Genomic DNA, 25,628 nt, shown 5'->3' with positions numbered 1-25,628 from the left:
TTTTTATATGCGCCGGGATGGCAAATGACTCTACTCCACCTGATGGTAAGTGGTAGTAGAGTCCAAACGCGACGACGGCCAGTACAGTCGGGAAGAATGCTCTGTACTAGCCGTCCCCGCCTTGCCGGCCCGCAAGATGCCTCTTCACGCCTCGTTTGAAGGAATTGCTCGTTTGCCCCCATAACATTAAAAAAAAACATTAACTTGGCTCCAAAATCTCAATTCAAATGCAAAAATCGTCGTAATATTGTCGTTTTAGAACATACCTTTTAACTTGGTATTAAAATGAATTTATTTAATACTATTACCTATTATATGAATTGATTATAATTTTACAATAATTTAAATAAACAATTACCTATAAATAAAATGTAGTATACACAAATGCCATTCGAATTCCTGGTTATTATTTTCAATCATACAATTTCTGGAATTCCAACTTAAGTATAAATTCCCATGATGTAACTATTGGCGACGCAGATAAAATATATCCACACTGAAATGAAAATATAAATATTTTTATTTAAAACTAACTGAGCTAATCCCGGCTTCGCATGGGTAGATAAGAAGAAAAATGTATTTTGTTATTATTTATTATAGGATTTGCGTAAAATCCGTTCTTAGTAAGCGTCTACGTCGGGGAAGGAGTAACTGTGACAAATTTCAAGCCGATCTAAAGATGATAATAAACATATTTAGATAAAGTATTATTTTGCACACTAATGATTGATGTTCTATGACCAAACGAAGCTACAGTGAAGCGAAAGTTGTTTTTAAAAATTTTCAAGCAGCAGTATGCTTATTGCTCACATACATATTTATCTATTGTAAAACAATATTAGATAAAAATAAAAAATAATCTTACAGAATAAATAGCAAACGATTAAAACCAGTAACGCGGAAGCGGACAGCCAATCTAGTCCGCTCAATAAGCAGCTATTCTTCACGAGGCACTCGAACGCCGTGGCCACCACCATAATGAAACCCAGGATGACATTAAAAAACATCACCCAGACGAATATTTGGACGACTCCCTCTTCGTCCTGAAGAATAATTATGATTATTTATTAATAAATACAAAAGAAAGCATGGATACAAACGTCTGTAGAGATAAAGTAACGTGTAGATGGGTATCGATATTAATTGTTATTGAAAACATTTAAATCAGAGACCAACTATTACATAGTGAAATATATAAAGTTATTATAAACTCTGAATATAACACAGACACATAGCAACGAAATATGTCTGTGTGTTTATAGCGCGCCACTTAGGTATAAGGTAGTAGAGAGTGGCAGTGGAGGGGCTGACGAGATCGTCATACAATTCGATTTTTCTCTCAAGGCATGCCAATAGATATTTCATAACAATAATACATGAGTTATGATACTTGAGTTGCCATATGACAGGCTTCAATTAGTTTTTTTTTTGTTATAGTTAGACTGACGCCAATGGCCACTTGGTGTTAAGTGGTCAACACCGCCCATAGACATCGGCGATATAAGAAATATTAACCATTCCTTACATCGCCAATGCGCCACCAACTCTGAAGTAAGATGTTATGTCCCTTGTGCCTGTAATTACACTGGATCACTCACCCTTCAAACCGGAACACAACAATGACAAGTATTGCTGTTTGGCGGTAGTATATCTGATCAGATCTTGCACAAAGCCCTACCACCCAGTAAAACAATTATCAATAAAGTTATAAACTATAATCCTATTAGTAAAGTCTATTACTCTATTACTGAAGATTCAGTAATAGAGACTAGATAGTTTAAAATCATGCAATCATTCATTCGATGTATTTTTGTTAGACAGTCATAATGTCTAACAAAATGCATCGAATGAATGATTGCTGGATCTCGTGCAGGAACTGAGTGCATGTAATTGATACAAATTTGTATTTTTGTAAAAAAAAATAGAGACTACTAAGTTTCTTGCCGGTTCCTCTCGATACAATCCACATTTAAAACCGGTGATATCGCATGACCATTATAGTAGTTCATAAGTCTATTTGAAAAAAAATATTTTGATTTTTGATTGATTTTCAATAATTATATTATACTTCGGTTTTATTGATTTATTAAAATTATAAATGCTTATTGTTATGTTAGTATACAAGTGCTTAACCAAGTCGATATTTTAGGGCCATAGCGTTACTTAATAAACAGTCTAGGTCTTAAATCAAGAAAATTCCTTAAAAGTGGGCTAACCTAACTCAAACCACACGGATCTATAATCGTACACCTATGGACATTTACAGGATGTTACCATAGTAGCAACTTATATACATATAATATATATAAACGCAATTCTTCCACTTATATTTTAATATGACTGCTAGATATGGAGTCGTTTTCAAACTTTACGTAAAGATAATTTCAGAGGTAATTGATAAGGTAAAACTCTGACTATATTCTGAGAAAACGAAAACACACTTACAATTTGAATTTGTCCTTAGATTTATCAAAGATTTGAACGATCAAGTTTATTGGTTCGAAATTTAGCGACTAATTTTCAAAGGAACGTGATTTTGAAGACGCAGAAAATTGTTAAAAATATTTTACCATTTCAGAATAACTTCACTTCACAGATATTATTTGATATTCAATATAGATTGGTAATTTATTTTCTTTAACTTAGTTTAGACGGCCAGTAGATGTCCCACTGCTGGTCTGGAGAAGGTTTAGAGGTTATTTCACCTTTCTGATGCTTATACCATGCAGACATCCGGAACATGTCGGTATGGTCAACAGTGTTTTTTCACTTATTACAAAAATATCCATTCATTTAATATGACATAATTACTGTATTTCCGAATTTCCAAAAAAAAAAAAAACTTATTGTTAATCTTTCCTAATAACAAATCTGGTAGGGCTTTGTGCAAGCTCGTCTGGGTAGGTACCACCCACTCATCAGATATTCTACCGCAAAACAGCAGTACTTGATATTGTTGTGTTCCGGTTTCAAGGGTGAGTGAGCCAGTTTAATTATAGGCACAAGGGACATAAAATCTTAGTTCCCAAGGTTGGTGGCGCATTGGATATGTAAGCGATGGTTGACATTTCTTACAATGCCAATGTCTAAAAGCGTTGGTGACCACTTACTATCAGGTGGTCCATATGCTCGTCCGCTTTCCTATTCTATAAAAAAAAAAAAAACAATTATTCTGCTTTAGACATTCGTCACGATTGTCACGCTATACATAATTTTACGAATAATACTTTTTAGTATCAGCTACTTTACAAAAATGTTGTAAATAAAATAAAGCTTACAACATTAAAATATTGTACAATAGGTCGTTTCATAATCGTATTTGATCATTTCTATAAATAGTTCTTTCTTTAAATTAACAAATCTCCCCAGGCTTATTGACTGTGACTTCGGTCTGTTTTAATTTATTTGATTGACTTTATTTATACAGCATTACAGTCGCAATATCATATTAGAATTAACTCAAATAATAACACTAGAATTAAATGATGTTATGTCTCTTGTGCCTGTATTACACTGGCTCATTCACTTTTCATACTGGAACACAACATTACCAAGTACTGTTGTTTTGTGGTAGAATATCTGATGTGTGAGTGGTACGTACCCAGATGAGCTTGCACAAAGTCCTACCATCAGTTCAGTTCAATTCAGTTCGTGACTATAACCCTTCAAAATTTTTAGGTATATAATGTCTATTTAAATTAAATGTACATGTAAAATATTGATTGGGGGTCTGAAATAATAAAAATGATTGTGTTGTTTAAAACTCGCAAATAGCCATATTAATTTAAAAAGAGGCAGTTACTTTGAAATCAGTCTTAAATTTTACTTGTATGTATAGATAATTCTATATAGCTATTTTTTAATTTAAAACCAATATAAGAATTAATAACTTTTATCTTTTCCTTGCTCAAACATATTTAAAAAAAGAATATCTGCTTGATTAAAAAAAAAAACTAAACTTGACTCACCGTCAAAGTACCGAACAATAAGCAGAGACCACTAATCATGAACAGATATGACATCACGCTGATCCCTGTGGAGACGAGCACACCGAGTTTGGCCATTGCTTCTTCAGGTTCTAAAGAATTAAAATCAAATCAAAATTACACTTATTATATTCCGCCCACAGAAACCGCGTATGATATGCCGCTCCTAGGCATCATTGTAAGAAATTTAAACCATCCCGTATATCGTCAATGCGCCACCAACCTTGGTAACTAAGATGTTAATGTAACGGACGAGCATATGGGCGACCTGATGGTTAGTGGTCACTAACGCCCATGAACATTTATGTACTTATTAATTTTCATATAAATTTATTTTTTAACAGGTCAATAAATAAAAATAAATACTATAACAAACGAATTTAAAATAAAACATTTAAAATGTACAGCTAAAAATACTTATCAATTTATTTTAATATCGAAATTATAAATGAAAATACATTAAAAATATATAGGGGACACCCGGGTTTGAACCGGGGACCTCTCGATCTGCAGTCGAATGCTCTACCACTGAGCTATATCCCCGTTATGAATCACGTTGAATCACAAATATATTATAAAATAAAGACTATAAAGTATGTACATAGTTATGTATCTAAAGTACGTGCTTAGTCCTACTTTTTAACGGTCATTGATTATATGCCTAATCAGCTATTTCAGTAGGTATTGTAAACATTTCATAAGCAATCATCATCATATTTATTCATGTTGTTCTTATTTTAAACATATTTCAACGTACTTTTTTCATACAGTTTTTAATTTAATAAGCAATTAGAATTTCTTAACGTTTTTTTTTATAGTATAGGTAGGCGGACGAGCATATGGGCCACCTGATGGTAAGTGGCCACCAACGCCCATGGACATTGTCATTGTAAGCAATGTTAACCATCGCTTACATCGCCAATGTTCCACCAACCTTGGGAACTAAGATGTTATGTCCCTTGTGCCTGTAATTACACTGACTTATTCACCCTTCAAACCGGAACACAACAATACCAAGTACTGCTGTTTTGTGATAAAATATCTGATGAGTAGGTGGTACCTACCCAGACGAGGTTGCACAAAACCCTACCACCAATAGATAACTTATTATTAAACGGTGTTATTTGTAAGCGTTGTTTAGCGGGTGATTAGTTAAAAAATGCTGTATCTTCTTCTTTCGAATGTCAAATCAATAATGACAGAAAGAGATAAACCAGTCCTTAACTACACAGTCGTTAAGTAACTTTTAAATGGTTAATAAATGTAAATATATATAATAATTACAGTTTGTATATAAAAATGGGTAGGTCCCAAATACGCTGCTCAAATGAGACAGCGCCGTATCGAACAACAAATGACAATTTCTCTAGTTTCGCCCTTATTGCGCCCACGAGTACAATTACTTCTTTGAATATAAATGGTACCAAAATAATTTATTTAAAGAATAGTATATGTATTTATATTTCTTCTGCTATAGAATCTAAGAATGTATTTTTTTTTTTAATTTTAAGAACAATAAATTAAAAAATAAATAATTATTGTAATTGGTTCTCTATCGTGTAAATAGAAAGAACTTTTATCTTTTACTTGTTAGTTTCTGCAGGTACCACCTATTTATCGTATATTCTGCCACAAAAGAGCAATACCTACTACTCAGTATTGTTGTGTTCCGGTTTGAAGGGAGAGTAAGCCAGCTTAATTACAGGCACAAGGGACATAACATCTTAGTTCCCAAGGCTGGTGGTGCATTGACGATGTAAACGATGGTTAACATTTCTTACAATACCAATGGCTATGGACGTTGGTGACCACTTACCAGGTGGCCCATATGCTCATCCGCCTACCTATTCTATGAAAAAAAATCTATGCATATAAATAAAATTGAAACGTATGTCTGTGATTGCAAAATAACTGCCTCTTTTTAAATTCATATGGTTATTTGTGAGCTTATTTTTACTTTAGACTACCGCCGCTACATAACTTTTTATATGTATAATTCAAATGGGCATTATATAATATGTTAAAATTTCACATTACAGTATTTTTGTCACAAACTGAAAAATTAAATACTGGCGAAACGATTTTGCCAGTTTAATAAAACAAATATAGCAGAATCAAGTTTATTGAGCTAATTAGCAAATATAATTGATATAATTTATTAAAAATCTAAAATAGTGAGAAGCCCGTATATATAAAATGATTACAAAATTTTCTTATTTTGAACATCTCTCTATATGTGTCATCACAATTTTTCATGTGAGCCATTTATTCTATTTTTTTTACTAGCCCAACTTGGAACCTTGGACCTCGGGATCTGTAGCTTTATAAACTAGCCACTAGACTAACTTATCAATCAATAGAAATAATTGTATACATTGTGACATTTTATTGAATAAAGTTCATATATTATATTTATATGAAGCATCGACGTGATTTCATCAACATAATATGAATTACATCAGCAATATACATAGATTTGTAAAATCGTAATTCTAAATATTGCTAATTATTTTTTTTATATTATTATTAATTAAATTTGTATGATATAAAGATAAAAGAAAAAAAATGTATATATTTATATTTAAAACATTAGGGGACACCCGGGTTTGAACCGGGGACCTCTCGATCTGCAGTCGAATGCTCTACCACTGAGCTATATCCCCGTTATGAATCATGTTGAATCACAAATATATTATTAAATAAATACTATAAAGTATGTATGTATATAAGTCTTATGTATGTAAAGATTGCGAACCTTTTTTTGCGAAGAATAGGAAGGTGGACGAGTATATGGACCACCTAATGGTAAGTGGTCACCAACGCCCATAAACATTGGCATTGTAAGAAATGTTAACCATCGCTTACATCACCAATGCGCCACCAACCTTGGGAATTAAGATCTTATATTCCTTGTGCCTGTAATTACACTGGCTCACTCACCCTTCAAACCGAAACACAATAATACAAGTACTACTGTTTTGCGGTAGAATATCTGATGAGTGGGTGCTACCTGCCCAGACGAGCTTGCACAAAGCTCAAACCTTTGTGAGGAGACGGCGCTTTAAAAAAACAGATATCATATTCTTCATTTTTAAATCATTTGGACATAGGAGCAGCATTCCTTAAATTATAAAATAGGTACATACGTCATTCATAACAAAATGATAAAGACAGTCCGCACGAGAGGTAGCCACCAAATCATATATGATTACCGCAAATTCTGTATTAGAAGGTGAGACTCTTCATTTAGAGAATCGGAATTGCGATTATTTTTTTATTATTGCAACCATTCCAGCCATGAGTTGTTCTCTTGATTTTTTTTTTAATTTTGATTTGTTATATGTACATTCAGCCTTTTCTGTTATCATTTTTACATAAATAAATGTAGTCATAATAATTTCAAATATTTTATCCATTAATAATTTTTTTTTCTTATTTGAGGTTTTTTTTTCGAAGATATATGCATACGATAAAAAGGCATAGGTTGCTAAAGATCATCGACCTCTGCCAATTCAGGAGAGGTCAATGACCTGATGCTGATTGTATTTAAAATTGTTTTAATAATTTACGTCACTGATGTCATAGTGATATGTTTAAGTGATCCCGTGACGAAGACCGCACCGCTGGTTTTTAGTGGGCAGTACTTAGCCAACAGCCCCTCGTAATTGCTTCCAGTCAAGTTCAAAAAAGGTATCTGTCAGACTCGTATTGAAGATAAAAACCCATAAATGTTAGTTAAGGAGTAACAAGTTGAACTAAATTGAATTGAGAAGTATTTTTCTTTCTTATTTCAAATCAATGATGAAAGAAAGAGACAACAGTGTTTATGTATTCAACTTTATAAAATGATTTAATAGTTTATTTTGTTTTATTTTCTAATTATCAATTGTTAAATACACTAATTAACTTTTACTGATAAGTTTGTTTTATCTATATTCATTGAGATAAGATCGATCGATTATAAAATAATCGTGTCTGAATTTTCGATATGAATTGTCATGGGGATATAGCTCAGTGGTAGAGCATTCGACTGCAGATCGAGAGGTCCCCGGTTCAAACCCGGGTGTCCCCTTGAAAATTGTTTTTTTTTTTGTAAATATTTCTTTTATTATTTTATAAAGGCAGGCGAGCAAATGGGCTACCAGCAGGTCAAAACTATGGATAAACTTCCATTTAGCCCATACCTCAGATTGATGTGAGTTTTGTATAAACATGAATTTAAATGATAACGATTATGATTTTCAAAATATCCGCAATTTTTTTTCCAATCAAGTAAGTAAGTAAGAATGTATGAATCTTAAACGATGATCGTGGGTTCAAACCCGGGCAAGCACCACTGAATTTTAATGTGCTTAATTTGTTATTATAATTCATCTCATACCCAGCAGTGGGACTTTCACAGGCTGTTACTTTTAAATCATGTTTCATGATATTTATTTCAAAACATGTTAGTTAAATATAGGTAAATTTTGAAAAGTAATTTGGTACACATTAATTAAATATTAATGTAACTTACTCGTTATATGAGAAGCATCTTCAATCTGTTGATAATTTATGTGTGACCTTTGTTCAACAGCGCTTAATCCAACCACACCTGTCATCTGAAAAAAAATTTAGAAATATTAACCATTCCTCAGCGCTAACGACCTTGTTAACTGAGGTTGTATGTCTCTTGTGCTGTAGTTACACTGGCTCTAACCTTCAAACTGGAACAAAATAAAAATTGCGGAAGGATAAGTGGGTGGTACCTACTGTGGTGTCTCAAAGCCCTACCACCAAGTGATATGATACAATATATTAAATCTCAGGTGGTTAGTCTTTTGGCTGGTGTAGCTGAAATTAAATCAAGGATTCTTCGTTAATCCATTACTGGAATCACTTTTTCGGCGTTGATATATGGGAAAACCATTTAAAACACGACTTTATACTTAGCTGTGGGCATTTTCTCGTCCTATTCTATCTTCATATCTATATATAATAGTTTATTGGTGAAATAATCTATACGTATCAATAAAATAATGAATTTATTTTTGTTCTTTATGAATTCCGAAAACACTGATCCGATTGTGACGAAAATTTGAGAATTCCAAGCAAGAAGCTTTTCACTTCACTTTTCAATATAAAAATTTTACGTAGATCATTTTAAACGAAGCCAGAAGAGTAGCTAGTATGTAAATAACTTTACGAATGTAATATTATTATACTTACAATTGCCAAAACCGATATCAACAGCATTCCAATTCGTAAAGATATTATCAAACAACAATTTTCCACATCTGGAAATATGTCACACATTTTGATTTCTCAAAACGAACTATAATTTAATTACATTAAAATATATAATTATATATAAGTATAAATAAGAAATAAATGAGATGTATAATTATTTATTATGTGACGTTATCATAATGATATATGGCTTCTATCACACCGTTGATTTGTTGAAGGACAGATTATATTATCATTAAAATTGTCCTTGGTTTATTATTATTTATGTAAACACTGGATAACATGTCTAAAAATATTATCATTTTAATGGACTGCAATAAGTATAAATAACTAGTAAGTATATTAATAAATTTGATTAAAGAATCTTTTTCATTTTCAATTTTCAAAAAAAGGAGAGGAAGGCTTAGCCCAGCAGTGGGAAATACACAGGCTGTAACTAACAACGGAAGTCGGTTGAAAAAATTATCATTAAACTATACTTCCGACCCTACCTATGAACGTTGTGGAGCTGGGAGCTTAAGACTGATTTCTCTCTTTTGACAAAACCTGTCGCTTAACTAATTACGCTTAACAACATTGATTGGTAAAGGTAATTCTTTCTTTTACTATAAAATATATTAAGCCTAGAAAATTGAACAACTCATTAAACTCACCCATGAAATGTTGACAATCGACTTATGCTATTTTGATGCGTGTATTCTTGAAATGTTATGATTATTATGGCAATATCGTATGTCACTTTGTGACATTTTACGACCGTTTTCTGTGCTACAGTTATGCTATTTTGGAATAGTCGCATTTTATATGATTGTTAATTTGAATGTTATGACGATTGACGATTAATTGTTATTTGGACTAGATTACTACTAGCTAGACGGTTTTTTACGATTGTTATCTTCGGAGTTGGCTTCATACAATTTGTTTCTCTTATTTATTGATAGACAATACTAAAATCTACTATAACTATGTTAAATCTTAATATGAGAGGGTTGAAATCGGTTGAATTATTGTTGTATTAAATTGAAAATTTATAAGTTTACTAGCAACTTTATGCTTGACATTTTTTGACAATTTTGTCAAAAATGAATTAATTATATCCGATTTAACGGCAATCAATTCCATGCGCTCATAATTAGCACACCTACCTATTTTTTTTTTATTTTGATTTTTACTTTATAAATACCTTTTTGTCATGAATTTTTAAATCAATCCATAGTTTGTTAAATATATGTATAGTATATGGGTATAGTTTTAAAAGTATAGTTATATAAGTTATTTGTAGTTACATATCTATTTTTATGATATATTTTATAGCTATATCTGAATGCGGTGTAAAGGTGTTAATGATCATTCAAGTGTACCCAACTACAATATTATACAAATATTTTATTTTAGATAAAAGAGAAGAGTTATCGCAATTGTTAGAGCAATATTAATCGAAGATTATAATTCATCTCGTTCTTGTAGGTGAAGGAAAACATCGTGAGGAAGCCTGCATGTTTCTAATTTCATTGAAATTCTGCCACATGTGTATTCCACCAACCCGCACTGGAGCAGCGTGGTGGAATAAGCTCCAAACCTTCTCCTCAAAAATGGAGAGGAGGCCTTAGCCCAGCAGTGGGACACTTACAGGCTGATATGAGATACATCGTGAGGAAACCTGAACGTGTCGAATGAAAATCCGTCACAGGTGTATCCGATCTGCTGTTGAGTAGCGTGTTGGAATAATGACGCACTCATTATCACGAAAACGAAAAAAATTCAAAGCCTCCATTCTAAGTCCTAGACGCTCAATTGTGAACCTATAATTTCCAACATGACCTATAAACAGATGAGCTTAATTTTCTAGGCCTTGTTCGTCCAGATGTGTTGAGTGAGTCTTGTAGTGATATTACTATAAAGCAATTAACGGCAACAGCTGGTACCACTGGTACTACATACACTAATAGTCTATTGGCAACAAGATATTTTTTTGTAAACACACAGTCGAATAATCGGTTAACAAACGATGCGATTTATATGCAGCTTTTTTTAATTAACCTTTTTCTTATTTCAGATTAAAATTTGCAATGTGATTTTTATGTGCTTAGTTCGTGAATCAAGTTATAGGTAAGGAAAACAAAAGGAATATATAATAATAGCTGCGTGGTGATTTCAGCTCCTACCTATTTTTCTCAATAAGAGACCTTTGTCTCGCAGTAAAGCAGCAACTGACTGACTGTAGTTATGTCAGTATTTGAATCATTCTTTAAACAATAGTCGTCGATTCAGTATTTATAATCAACAAATATTTAAATATTATAATTGCCTATATATATAGTAACTTGTCTTATAATTATAACAAAACAAAAAACAATGTATTTGAAGAAATCCTATAGAAACAGTATTCTTACGAGTTTTAAATGTAGCGATTAAATCTCAAATTATAATCCTTGTATTTTAGTAGTCTTAAACAAAAAGGAGAATAAAAGCAAAATGAAGAACCACTCTAAACATTTTATTCGTTCAAACATAGCAAATATACCGTAAAACCTCTTTAGAGGTTCTTTCACAAAGTAATAAATAAGTCGTGTCGCTTTCTCTGTTGCTAGTACAAGACTTCATCGTTCGCTAAATACTTCTGAGACATTCGTAGGCTGTTTGCGACGATCAGGAAATAAATTGTAACTGAAAAACATAAATATAATAATATAATCTGTAACTTTATTTTTATATCAAGTCTGTGGTAATTAAAAATAAAACAGATAATATTTATTCATAAGTATTTAATTATAAAACGGACAGAAAAATAAGTCAACTAATATGATTACTATATATATAAATATATAACTGTAAAACAGTATATACGAGTAGTATTCGAAATCGGTAAATGTACACAAGGGAAACTCCACACAATAAATTATCCAGCAAAATCAAACATTCAGATATATGAATTATTAACACATAATATATAAATAACAAAGAAAATGATTAAAGTCATACTTACCCAATACTTCACACACCATCAGCCCGCACAGAGCAGCACCGGCCAGTACACAATTCGAATGCACAAAGAAACAGAACACAGCCAGAATGAATAACAGCAAGAAAACTGTTGCACTGTACAAAACTGCGCCCCACTGGTATATCAGTATTAGCATCGGCATATTCTGTTGGGAAACAAATCAATATATTTAGAAATATATATAATAGAAGATTGAAAAACTTTCTACCCATTCCAACTAAAGTTACGCTAGCACAATCTCTCCTTCTACCGATTCTTGACTATGCTGACACTTGTTACACTAACTTAAGTGAGGAGCAATTAAACAAACTTGAGCGATTACAAAACCTATGTATACGGTTCATATTTGGTTTGCGCAAATATGATCATGTTTCCGAATTTCGCCAAAAACTCAAGTGGCTCCCTATTCGCCTTCGCAGGAATACTCACATTTTATCTCTTCTCTATTCTATTCTTTTTAATCCAGCGACACCCTTCTATCTTAAAGAGCGTTTCACTCTCCTAAGGGAGACTCATAAGCGCGCTCTTCGCTCGAATGAAAATTTAATTCTCTCCATTCCTTCTCACTCTTCTTCCTACTATTCTAAGTCCTTCACAGTTGAAGCTTCTCGACTTTGGAACTCATTATCCTTAGCTACAAGGCGCGCACAGTCATTGGCCGTTTTTAAAAGTATGGTTAAGGACTTTTACTTGTCGCATTATTAATACTAAGCAGTCGTTGTCGTTGTTAATTTTTTGTTTTGTTATATCTCCTATTTTTATTATATATATATTATGTATTTATTTATGTATGTATTTATTATAGTATATATATGTATGTATGTATTATGTATGTAGTATATAGGTATACTGGCTTGTACCCTTCCCATTTATAAATATTATGATCCTCTGCCCAAAGGTTGCCTGAAAGAGATCGCTGCTTAGCGATAAGGCCGCCTGTTGCACCTCATGCAACTTTTTTGTTTAAAAATTGTAATTTTTAGTTTTAAGTTTGGGTGCAATAAAGTGTCAATAATAAATAATATATATATATATATTATTTTTATTGTTATTTCTCTTATTTTTTCTGAATAGGAGAGTATGATATTTGCAGCGGACGGAGCCGTATTGTACGACTAAAAGAGTAATTATTAATAATTGTTGTTTTATAACTAAATTAAAAAATATAAAAATATATTATAAATTATACTGTAGATTATACTTAAGGCCTTTTTTATAGAATAGGAAGGCGGACGAGCATATGGGTCACCTGATGGTAAGTGGTCACCGACGCCCATAGACATTGGCATTGTAAGAAATGTTAACCATCGCTTACATCACCAATGCGCCACCAACCTTGGGAATTAAGATCTTATATTCCTTGTGCCTGTAATTACACTGGCTCACTCACCCTTCAAACCGAAACACAATACATACAAGTACTGCTGTTTTGCGGTAGAATATCTGATGAGTGGGTGGTACCTACCCAGAGGAGCTTGCACAAAGCTCTACCACCAGTAAATAAAGGCCTTATTTTATTGTCGTTGTTACGCGGGTGATTAGCGTTTAACCAGAGAGTCGATAAGCAATGTTTATAAGTCCTTACCATAAATAATAACTTACTGTAGCTAATAGGGGTATCTATCTTTACCGTAACAGCCTGTGAATGTCCCACTGCTGGGCTAAAGGCCTCCTCTCCTCTTTTTGAGGAGAAGGTTTAGATCTTATTCCACCACGCTGCTCCAATGCGGGTTGGTAGAATTCACATGTGGCAGAACTTCAGTGAAATTAGACACATGCAGGTTTCCTCACGATGTTTTCCTTCACCGTAAAGCACGAGATGAATTATAATCACAAATTAAGCACATGAAAATTCAGTGGTGCTTGCCCGGGTTTGAACCCACGATCATCGGTTAAGATTCACGCGTTCTTACCACAGGGCTATCTTTAGTTAAACCATATTTACAATATATAAAACTTCATAGCAAGATCTTCTTTAGATTCCATTTAAAGAAGTGAGTGTAATATTTTTCTTACATTATATTACGCCACCCAAGCCCCGTAAAAATAAAGTTCCTTAGACATTAAGTCAGAGCTCTTAAATGGACTTCCATTTTCAAAATGTGATTCAGAAAAAAGGTTATATATATTACTACTAACACAAATAGCTCCAACTAGTAGCATCACGCTGACCACGCACAGCATTATTGAAACAACACCCAAGATAATCTGCACGGTGTGTTCCGTAGCTGCACTGTGGTAAGATAGAACCGGGTCTATGTTCCATAAACCCTTCGTATGACTTACATTAGGCGCGAAGATCAAACCCGACATCTGTTGAAGACAATATCCTCATTATATTCTTATATAAGTAACTTTGTTTTTTTGGGCGGGCAAATGGTCCAACCGATGTTAATTGCTCACCACACACCACCATTCCTTACTTTGTGGCCAACGAAACATTGATAATTTTGTGACAAACTTAAGCAAGTGCAAATATTGATTAAAATTTTTGACACTGAATTTGATAAGCAATAGCTTAATGATATAAAATATCTGTTTAGCCGAAACGTACTCATTCTCGGAAAAAGTAATTTCTCATCTAATCGATGACAGGGATCACATTTACCTGACACAAACATAAAAATATAACGCATATTTTTTATTAATATTTATAGATAGCTCAGTGGTTAGAACGCGTAAATCTTAACCAATTGCGGGCCCACCCAGATAAGCACGACTGAAGTTTTATGTGCTTAATTTGTGTTCTCGACAGTGCAGTTAAACATAATGAGGAAACCTACATATGTCTAATTACATTGAAATTCTGCCACACCAACCTGCATTTGAGAATCGTGGTGGAATAAGCTCAAAACCTTCTCCTCAAATGGGAGAGGAGGTTTTTTTAATAATTATCCTAAATAAATATATATCCTGGGACATAATTCACCAAGGATATCTGATTCCAAACTAAGCAGAGCTTGTACTATGGAAATTACACAACTGATATACTACATATACTACTTTTCTTTTGTAAATACATAATTATATAGATAATTACACCCAGACTCAGGACGACCATACATGTCATGCACACAAATGTCTGTCCTGGGTGGGAAACGAACACACAACCTTCGGCGTGAAAGATTACACGAATTTCCGCTTAGCCTTAGGTTGACTGGTAGAGAATGCCTTTAGGCAAGTCCGCTTTTTGTCATACTAATCAATGTGGTGGGCAAAAAGTTTTTAAATAAATAAATAAAGGTAAGTATCTTATAATTCATTAATGATTTTTAAATTGTCTGAAATATGACGATAACTGTTGAAGATGTCGTAAAATATAACGACTGCGATCTTTACTGGTGTGCGCTGCGTAAAATCATAAACCAATAGAGTTATATGTATTACAATATAAACATTTTATGTGACCCTTATTCTACCCGAGTGAAGCTCCAACGAGTTACTGGAACCTATATAAATATTTTTTCGTCTTCTACGCGTTCACCTATCGTGTTGAAAGCTACGGTTGTCGGAACTTGCGTGATAGTATATTTCAAAAGACAGTGCAATCCGTACCAGGCACAACTAATTATATTAATTAAACACAAATTCCCGAACCATAATTGTATGTATGTTTATATATTTTTATCCGTGTAGTGACGGAGAAAGAATACATTTCACTGCCCCTCTCGTTCCCATGGGTGTCGTAAGAGGCGATTAAGGGATATCTGAGCGACCATCTGCTCATCTGGTGGTAGGATGTTAAACATCCGCCTGGCTTGTTACCAACGTACGCATGGTGAAAAACTCGTGAAGTGGCTTGCAGCCGCGTTTCGAGGTCAGCCAGCGTACAGCCAGTGCCCGAGCGAGCATTGCCGCGATGGGTGTTGGTCCAATGGAGACGGCTGTTGAACCAATGCCGGGGGAAACTGTATTGACCTGCCGGACAGGGAGACCCGAAGAAACGGCTGTTCCGCTGGCCGCCCGTGGCATAGTAAAGGGGCCCGAGCGTGCCTAACCAGCTCGCGAGGCTGCCCTACCAGGCCACGCATAATCTCGGGGTGGACCGTCGTGCCGGTTAGTGACCGGAAGGTGGGGTCCCAGCAGCCACTTCCGGGGGGGTTCGGGGGCCCTTCCGTCCAGCGGGTCAGTGTATTTTTCCTTTGGCAACCACTTGGGGAAACGCGCATTCACACTTTGCCCATCCCTATCGTGGCAATACGTCGCTCGCTTCACGTCTCTTTTCCATTTTTTTTTCCCAAATGGTAGCGCAAAATAAAAATAACGGTCGTACAGCGGTGCATACCCCCACCATACCCTCGCTGTTTGAGGTCGAGTTCTCTAACATCTGTGGACTCCACGCTAACCTCAACGCTGTTCACCACCATCTCGAGACAGCACGGCCAGCAATGTTGTTTCTCACGGAGACACAAATACTCCGTCCTGCCGATACCAGCTACCTTAATTATCCCGGCTACACGCTTGAAGAATCCTTCAAAGCGAAAGCCGGAGTATGCTTGTTCGTCAGGACGGATGTTTGCTGTCACCGATTGCGCTGCTTGGAGGACCCCTCCTTCTTCATGTTGGTGGTACGTGTGGACCTGGTTCGTCAGAGTCGAGTCTACGTGTGCCTCTACAGATCCCACAATGGTGACTTGGAGACAAGCCGATTATTTGACCATCTTAGTCGGGTGGCAGATGCTGCGCAAGAGCAGTTTCCTAACGCGGAATTGGTGATTTTGGGGGATTTTAATGCTCACCGCGAATCATGGTTGAAATCCCTCAAAACTGACCATGCTGGAAAAACTGCTCATGCTTTTGCTCTCACACATGTCTTGACCCAACTGGTTGATCAGCCCACCAGGATCCCAGACATTGATGGGCAAGCACCTTCTCTACTGGACCTTCTGCTGACTTCTCACCCGGTGGAATATCAGGTTGTGGTTCAGGCTCCTCTTGGCTCTTCGGATCACAGCCTTATATCTACCAGAGTGACACAGGCCAAGCTGCCGCCATCAGCGGTATGCAAACGTCGCGTTTCGCACTATAAGTCGGCAGATTGGGACGGTATGCGCGATTACTATGCGTCGGTCCCTTGGAAGGAACGTTACTTCAGTGGGATTGACCCGACAGCTAGTGCCGCTGCTGTTGCTGACGAGATCATGTTGGGAATGGAATACTACATTCCTAGCTCAGATCTCGTCAGTAGGGGTATGCGTAACCGCTGGTTCACTCGTGAATGTGCCGATGCTGTATCATCTAAGCAGGCGGCATATCGCAAGTGGATCAACGGCTGCATTAGCGGGGCATCTAACATTGACTCACTGAAAGCAAACTACAATAATAATTCCAAGTCCTGTAGAAAGGCATACACGAGAGCGGATGCTCAGCGCATTGTACAGATTGGTCATGACCTTGTTTCGAATCCTAGGGCTCCCGTAGCTTCTAGCGTCTGACCAAGTCTGTGGAAAACAATTTCTGCCAACCTTCGCTGCCACCGCTTAGAAATCCGGACGGATCGCTAGCTCACAGTCTGCAAGCTGATCTCCTGGCTAAAATCTTTGCTGGTAATTCCGTCATCGATGATTGCAGTGCGCTGCCACCTACAATACCTTCATGTGGCCATACGATGTCTGACATCAAAATCAGGCAACGTGATGTGCGTGCGGAGCTGCAATCACTTGACGTACGGAAAGCTAGCGGTCTCGATGGAATACCAGCCATAGTGCTGAAGAAGTGCGCAGCGGAGCTGTCTCCTGTATTAACGCGCCTGTTCCAACTTTCTCTCTCTTCGGGATGTGTTCCGGAGGCTTGAAAAAGAGCTAATGTGCAAGCGGTTCCCAAAAAAGGGGATCGGTCTGACCCGGCAAATTATCGGCCAATAGCTATCACCTCAATACTTTGTAAGGTGATGGAACGGATTTTAAACAACTAACTGATCCATTACCTAGAAGATCACTGTCTGATTAATGATCGTCAGTACGGGTTTCGACCAAAACGGTCCACAGGTGATCTTCTAGCGTACGTAACACACCTCTGGGGTGAAGCTATTGACAAGCATGGAGAATCGTTGGCTGTCAGCCTCGATATCTCCAAGGCTTTCGACAGGGTCTGGCACAGAAGTCTTCTCTCCAAGCTGCAGGCCTGCCTGCTCAGCTACGCTCCTGGATTGCCAGCTTCCTACACAAGCGAAGCCTTCGTGTTTTAGTTGATGGTTGCGCTTCACAATTCTATGTAGTGAATGCTGGGGTCCCCCAGGGATCTGTGCTATCTCCCACACTCTTTCTTTTGCATATCAATGATATGCTCTCTCTTGCGAACATATATTGCTATGCAGACGATAGTACAGTGCATGGTGGATACCACGGACGCGCAGTGGCTGGGCGAGCGGAAATTGAGGAGAGGCGGAAGGATCTTGTCATTGAACTCGATAGGACATTAGAGCTCATCGCCAAATGGGGCTCTGATAATTTTGTTGAGTTTAATACCAAGAAAACACAGGTATGCGCTCTCACAGCGAAAAAGTCAGCATTTTCCCCTCTTTCCTCCCTCTGTGGTACTCCGCCGGTGATACAAAGCAAAATCGCCATGCTGGGGATTGACGTTCGCTGCGACCTCAATCCAAGGGATTACATCGAGGCTGTTATAAAAACAGCTTCACGGAAACTCGGAATTCTGAACAAGGTGCGGCGTTTTTTCACGCCACAATAACTGTGCTTGCTGTACAAAACACAGGTACGGTCTTGTGTGGAATATTGCTCGCACCTTTGGGATGGCTCCGCTAAGTACCTACTGGAGGCCTTGGACCGGTTGCAGCGACGTGCAGTACGCATTATTGGCGACGTAAAGGTCACAAACACCCTTGAACCTTTACAATTGCGTCGTGAGATAGCAGCACTGAGCGCTTTCTATCGACTGTATCACGGCGAGTGCTCTGAGGATTTATTCTCTCTAATTCCTGCTTCCCCCTTCCTTCTTAAGTCCACGCGAGCTGGTTCTAGATGTCACCGCCTAACTGTGACATCAATTCCATCGCGAACAAAGAAATTTGGCAACTCCTTTCTTTGTCGCACTTCCAAAAAAATGGAATTCCTTACCAGCTCACGTGTTCCCCTCCTCTTACAACCCGGGTTCCTTCAAACGAGGCGTGAAGAGGCATCTTGCGGGCCGGCAAGGCGAAGGCGGCTAGTGCAAAACGTTTTTCCCGTCTGTACTGGCCGTCGTCGCGTTTGGACTCTACTACCACTTACCATCAGGTGGAGTAGATTCATTTGCCCTCCCAGCGAATATAAAATATATATATATATATATCAGCGAAATTAATTAACTCATACTACCTAATCGAAATGTTTACAGTGCTTTTGATGTCGATATTATTATGCAATATCAATAAATTGCAAGTTATTAACGAAGATGTGATTATGAAGTAGTTTAAACAAGAATTTCTTCAACCAGGATTAGCCAGTTGCGCTAAAAATCCAAGCACTAATCAGTTCGCTGGTGGTAAAAAATTTGAAGGGTTTTAGTCACGAACTGAATTGAATTGAACTGGTGGTAGGGCTTTGTGCAAGGTAGGGTAGGTACCACCCATTCATCAGATATTCTACCTCAAAACGGCATTACATGTTATTTTTGTGTTCCGGTTTAAAAGGGTGAGTGAGGTAGTGTAATTATAGGCACAAGGAAATATATGTGGCGAATAATATATGGCGATGAAATGTCTTACACTTACCATCAGGTGGCCGATATGCTCGTCCGCCTACCTATACTATAAAAGCAAAAAGCAAGTGCAAAGGTTTTTATGTTATTTAATACCCTATGTTTTATAATCTATTATTCTTATTAATTTCGTTATATATTTCAAGATTGAAAATATAATATTTATTGAATATTAAATTTTCAGGCTTTTACTAGAACAGTAAAAGCCTGTTAATGTCCCACTGCTAGGCTAAGGCCTCCTCTCCCTTTTGAGGAGAAGGTTTGGAGCCGATTCCACCACGCTGCTCCAATGCGGGTTGGTAGAATACACATGTGGCATAATTTCAATGAAATTAGACACATGCAGGTTTCCTCACGATGTTTTCCTTCACCGTTAAGCACGAGATGAATTATAATCACAAATTAAGCACATGAAAATTCAGTGGTGCTTGCCCGGGTTGAACCCACGATCGTCGGTTAAGATTCACGTGTTCTAACCACTAGGCCATCTCGGCTAATTTAATGTTATCATGTGGACAAAACATTTAATGTCTTTAATAATTGAGTGAATATGATTTGTTTGAAGATTGTGAAATAAAACAGCGATGAATAATAGTGACACTGAGACTTGAGAGTTATGGTTCACCACGTGTCCTAATGTTATATATGTATAACGTGTATTTCAGAAACTTATATATAACGATACTTATACTATAAAGATTTGGTAAAAATTTTTTATTTAAACAAGGTCTCGCTTTTTGAGTTCACATATATTTTTGAAGAAACGCGTTTTTTGACAAAAAAACAACAATCAAATATACTATAACATACTTTGACGGGCTTTGGCTTGGTTAATAGATACTTGCCTTTCACGCCAAAGGTTGTGGGTTCCATTCCCACCCAGGACAGACATTTGTGTGCATGAACATGTCTGCTTGTCCTGAGTCTGGCTGTAATTATCTATGTGCAACTATGTATTTACAAAAGAAAAAGTAGTATATGCAGTATATCAGTTGTCTGGTTTCTATAGTACAAGCTCTGCTTAATTTGGGATCAGATGGCCGTGTGTGAATAATGTTCAAGGATATTATTATTATTATTATAACCACATTACCAGTTTTTCCCTTCGTACACTACTCAGTTGAATTTCCTATTTCCGAGTGTCTAGCTAAAATGAAGTGATAGGAATGAAATTGTTTGAATTTGTACTATTGCAAGTCTTAGAAAAATTCTTATTATCACGAAAGTATTTAATAAAATACTTCGATCGCTCGTCTAGATATTTATTTTTACAATATAATTATGAAAATGAGTTTTTAACTCCTCAATTGATCTACATGAACACAATCATCATAATGAACACAATATCACAACGTCTATGAATTTTGTTAACACCTTATCAGGGATACAGAAAAGGACACGTGATTTTTAAAGCCGAAGCGAATACCAGATATAATGTACGAAAAAGTTTTCAAAAATTATTGTCACTTTGGATGTTATTTGGTAGTAGATTCTGAAAGTTGGCTGTGCATTACACATTCGTGCCGCGGTGAGCACGTAAACCCTGTGTGTTCTTTCAAATGAACTTTTTCTGGTCGTATCAATGCTTCTCAGCCATCGTTTTGTAGGATATTATCAATTAGATAGTAAGGTAATGTCAAAACCTCATAAATGTTCCACTCGTGCGCAATGGCCTCCTTCTCTAAAGAAAGTCTTAGAGCGTATTCTACCACGCTGCTACAGATTGTTAGATACACATATAACAGTGATAAATTAGGCTTAGAAAAACTGTAACTTGGAAATATTATTAACAAAGAAAAATTAAGGCATTTTAACTGATATACTTACGAATGAGAATATAGCTATCATGACCGTTCCAGCTCTAAGGAAACAGCAGAAACAGCAGCTGATCACAGTGGGCAATTTGTCCATGTATTTCATTTTGTAAGTTTAATAAAACACACTGAAAATTTATTAATTCGAAAACATCGTACAAAGCCCCGACGACTTTGACGTTTGACGTTATAATCTGTGACAGTTTATTCTTCTAAATTAGTTTTGTGATCTGTTTGAGGTTATTTACTTAACTTATTTTATTTTTATTTTAGAATGAAAAATATTATTACAATCATCGCAGAAGTTTACAGAAGTCGGTCTTAAATATAGTTTCTGCTACTGCGACAGTTAAATATTTTTACTTATATTTATAAAAATTTATAAAATACGAAGTAAGTTTATAACAAATCAAACATAATGAATATATGAAATGTAAAAAATCGTATGTTTCTGTACGATTGCTATTTGATTCTACAAACAATCTATACCAGAGCTCTGTTACGCTTTTATGGCTAAACAACTGAACTGATTTTGGAAAAAATTGGTATGAAGTAAGCGTTCACACCGAGAAAGGACATAGGCTACTTTTTACATCCATCATCTGCCCACCCTTTCTATAAATACATTTTGTTATATATTAATAAGTTACATCAGTAATTTAATATTTTAATAAAATTTTGTCATAAAGTTTTCTGTAGACAATTTTGAATTATTATGCATAAAAGCCCGTAAACAAATGTTAATATCTCACCTGACTAACTCGATCAAATTATACGCTTAGAGCAATTTACAATTCAAAACATAAAGTGGCTCCCTAAAATTGAAAAGTCATAGATGTGCGACAATCGAATAACATTACATAAAAAAATACTCATAAAAATTGTGTAAATAACTTTTTTTTTCCTATTTTTGAATCTTAGAAATGATAAATTTTCATTTTAAGCTCCAACTCTTAACACAATACGGTGACTTTTCTATAGCCTTTTCCAATTCATAATTTTGTTACAGACTTGCTTGGAGTGGTTTCGAAACAATTCTTATTTATACCGTTTCTACTTCTTTGCAGACGTAATCTTAGTTTGCGAAATGAACTGTATATTAAGTATATACTAAAAGTGTGTTAAAGACTTCACGACAAAATAGTCTCATGTCCGTAGAGTACAATTGCTCTGACGACTATCTCTAGAATTTGCATTCAAATAACCATAACTGATTTAGAAACCTTCGATAATTCAGTCTTGGCATTATTAATATAATATTTAATAGGAATATAGATAACATAATTAATAAAATATTGTATACCATCGACATAAAAAACATAAATATTGAAGATCTCTTTTGGCGTTTCATTTCATTCATTTCCTACTTAACTTGGGACTTACCAACTTTCATAGGTCTGATTGATTTGAAATTGCGGGACCCCAGCGCGACGACGCTTGTATCAAGATTTGGATGGCTTGGTACTTAATAAGCTTTTAACTTTTAGAGTGTTTTTATGTCACCTTTTTAATTGTATTAATGATTTATTTTTGTCCCTTTTTTATAGAATAGGAAGGCGGACCAGCGAATGGTCCACCTGATTGTAAGTGGTCAACAACGCCCATACACATTGGCATTGTAAGAATTGTTAACCATTGTTCACTCTCACTCACCCTTCAACCGGAACACAATAATACCAAGTACTGCTGTTTTGCGCTACCCAGACGAGCTTGCACAAAGCCGTACCACCAAAAGTCTCTTTTGTCGAATTATCATCATCTAGTCTAGTCATAATATCTAAATGAAACTGTGACTGTACTATTAATGTACTCATAATCCTGAACATTATCGCTAGTAAATAGTATTATAAACCACTATAAAGTTCTACTGGAGTAGTTTACTGTGCTAAAATAAAATGTAACTGTATATGAATATTCCACAACTGACCAGAGGTCTCTTTTTTTCTTCAGGATAATGTTTCGCACTAAATCTTCCTCTTGATATATATGTTTTTTTTTTTTTATAGAATAGGAAGGCGGACGAGCATATGGGCCACCTGATGGTAAGTGGTCACCAACGCTCTTAGACATTAGCATTGTAAGAAATGTCAACCATCGCTTACATATCCAATGCGCCACCAACCTTGGGAACTAAGATTTTATGTCCCTTGTGCCTGTAATTACACTGGCTCACTCACCCTTCAAACCGGAACACAACAATATCAAGTATTGCTGTTTTGCGGTAGAATATCTGATGAGTGGGTGGTACCTACCCAGACGAGCTTGCACAAAGCCCTACCACCAGTAATGTTATGGATCAAGTGATTAATTGGACATTATTGGACAATGCCCGGGAATTTTGAACAAAATGAGAGAATAGTGTGATAATATTACCTCTTCAGAATTCTTGCTTTCACTGGATCATTCTTTATATAAAATAAAGAATTTCAACTGTCAAATTTTAGACAACTGAATGTTAATGAGAATTTCTCGATACTCACACGATGATGACAAAAACTCAATAACGTTCGATGACCCGACGTGTGTACGCAGGACCCCAGGATCTGCGACCTTATCATAATAATAATTTATAATGTCCTCCAGACCGATTTCGGCCACGGCGGCCAATCTGAAGAGAGATTAGCCAACTGCGCAGGAGATATAATAGTGCACAAGTCTGTTTTGCCCTAGCTTTCATAGTCCGATGGGAGGGCAATCCGACAGGGAAATAGTTTAGGCGCAGGACCAATCCTTTACGTGCTTTTCAGACTCCGGGCTGCTACTGAGAATTTTCTGACAGAAAAACCCAATTACTTTTTATTAGCTCGACCTGGGAATTGTACCCAGGACCTCCGGGTCTGCGGCCTTACATCTAGCCACTAGATCAACGAGGCAGTCAGCGGCCATATATTTAGTAACCAACAAAGCAGTTAAAACCAGTTTTTAGCTCAATTGTCTTTTATTGCTATCAGTATTTTATCGATACAATAATATTCTCAACTTTGATAGCATAAATTTTATGGCATAGGAAGTTGTTGTTTCAAGATACCTAATTCTATTTATTGAATATCTAAGTAACTCGATCATGTTCCAGTGTTCCGCGACATGTGTGGGTACATTTCATGCGGTCGTGATCACTTTTAATGAGACTTGTTGGTACCGACTGCAAAAAAATAAAAAGTCGACATGTTATTTATACCTTTTAAGAGTTACTAGTTTTTTTTTTTAATTTATTTTAATAATATTTTTTGGTATTTTTAATTGATGTTTTGTGAATAAATTATTTTTATTTTTCTATTAAATAGTTTAAAATTCAATATTTACTATATTACTGTACCATGACCAAGTTAAATTGTTGTGAGAACGGTAACAGATATTCCTAGTTGATCATAATTTCCTTGGACGAAATTATCATGTCGCAAAATTCAAGGCATTGAGGGTTTTTTTATAACGTGATCTGACTAATGGGCCACCTGATGGTAAGTGGTCACAGCAGCTCAAAAACATTGGCTCTGTTAGAAAATTTAACTATTCCTTAAATCTCCAATGCGCGATAACTTAGAAACTAAAATGTTACATCCCTTGTGTCTGGTTACTTCACAGATTAAAAAAATAATTATTAAAAAATATATACATTACTTTTCTATGTATATTTAAAATTGCATACCTCGAATTTAAACATTAATATTTTTATTTTTAAATAAGTTTTTTTTTATTAATACTGTGGTTAATGCACGCCTACTAGTAGTCAGTCTCAAGCATTTAAGTTGTCTGATAAAAAATACTTTTATCAGACAACTTTGCCATATATTGCCTTTGCCATATATTCTATAATATTAAGCAACTTTTTATATTTAATACAAAATTTTTTCATTTGTTTTCATTTGTTTATATTTTCAACCTTATATAATATTTTTG

At 35.6% G+C, this 25,628-nt stretch overlaps 2 protein-coding genes and 3 non-coding genes across 5 annotated transcripts; 1 reads left to right on the top strand and 4 right to left on the bottom strand.

Moving 5' to 3' along the window:
* Nucleotides 1–440: 440 nt before the first annotated feature.
* On the bottom strand, nucleotides 441–9,281 carry LOC126778064 (uncharacterized). Its single transcript, XM_050501412.1, has 5 exons — nucleotides 9,195–9,281; nucleotides 8,503–8,587; nucleotides 3,969–4,078; nucleotides 866–1,043; nucleotides 441–496 (listed from the first exon to the last, which is right to left on the bottom strand). Exons 1-5 carry the CDS (start codon nucleotides 9,279–9,281, stop codon nucleotides 441–443), a joined length of 516 nt encoding a protein of 171 aa, XP_050357369.1.
* Nucleotides 4,458–4,529, bottom strand: Trnac-gca (transfer RNA cysteine (anticodon GCA)). Its single transcript has one exon. It is a non-coding gene; the product is annotated as a tRNA-Cys (tRNA).
* Trnac-gca (transfer RNA cysteine (anticodon GCA)) lies at nucleotides 6,578–6,649 on the bottom strand. The gene has a single exon. It is a non-coding gene; the product is annotated as a tRNA-Cys (tRNA).
* On the top strand, nucleotides 7,987–8,058 carry Trnac-gca (transfer RNA cysteine (anticodon GCA)). The gene has a single exon. It is a non-coding gene; the product is annotated as a tRNA-Cys (tRNA).
* Nucleotides 9,282–11,781: 2,500 nt separating the features above from the next.
* On the bottom strand, nucleotides 11,782–21,868 carry LOC126778305 (uncharacterized). Its single transcript, XM_050501807.1, has 4 exons — nucleotides 21,745–21,868; nucleotides 14,359–14,532; nucleotides 12,202–12,364; nucleotides 11,782–11,882 (listed from the first exon to the last, which is right to left on the bottom strand). The coding sequence occupies exons 1-4, from the start codon at nucleotides 21,835–21,837 to the stop codon at nucleotides 11,803–11,805; spliced, it is 510 nt and encodes a 169-aa protein (XP_050357764.1). The 5' UTR covers nucleotides 21,838–21,868; the 3' UTR covers nucleotides 11,782–11,802.
* Nucleotides 21,869–25,628: the final 3,760 nt, after the last annotated feature.

The sequence above is a fragment of the Nymphalis io genome, chromosome 25 (assembly GCF_905147045.1).
Source record: "Nymphalis io chromosome 25, ilAglIoxx1.1, whole genome shotgun sequence".
In the NCBI taxonomy this organism is placed as follows: Eukaryota; Metazoa; Arthropoda; class Insecta; order Lepidoptera; family Nymphalidae; genus Nymphalis; species Nymphalis io.
Note: the sequence above shows the minus strand (reverse complement) of the source record. Positions and strands in the feature narration are given on the sequence as shown.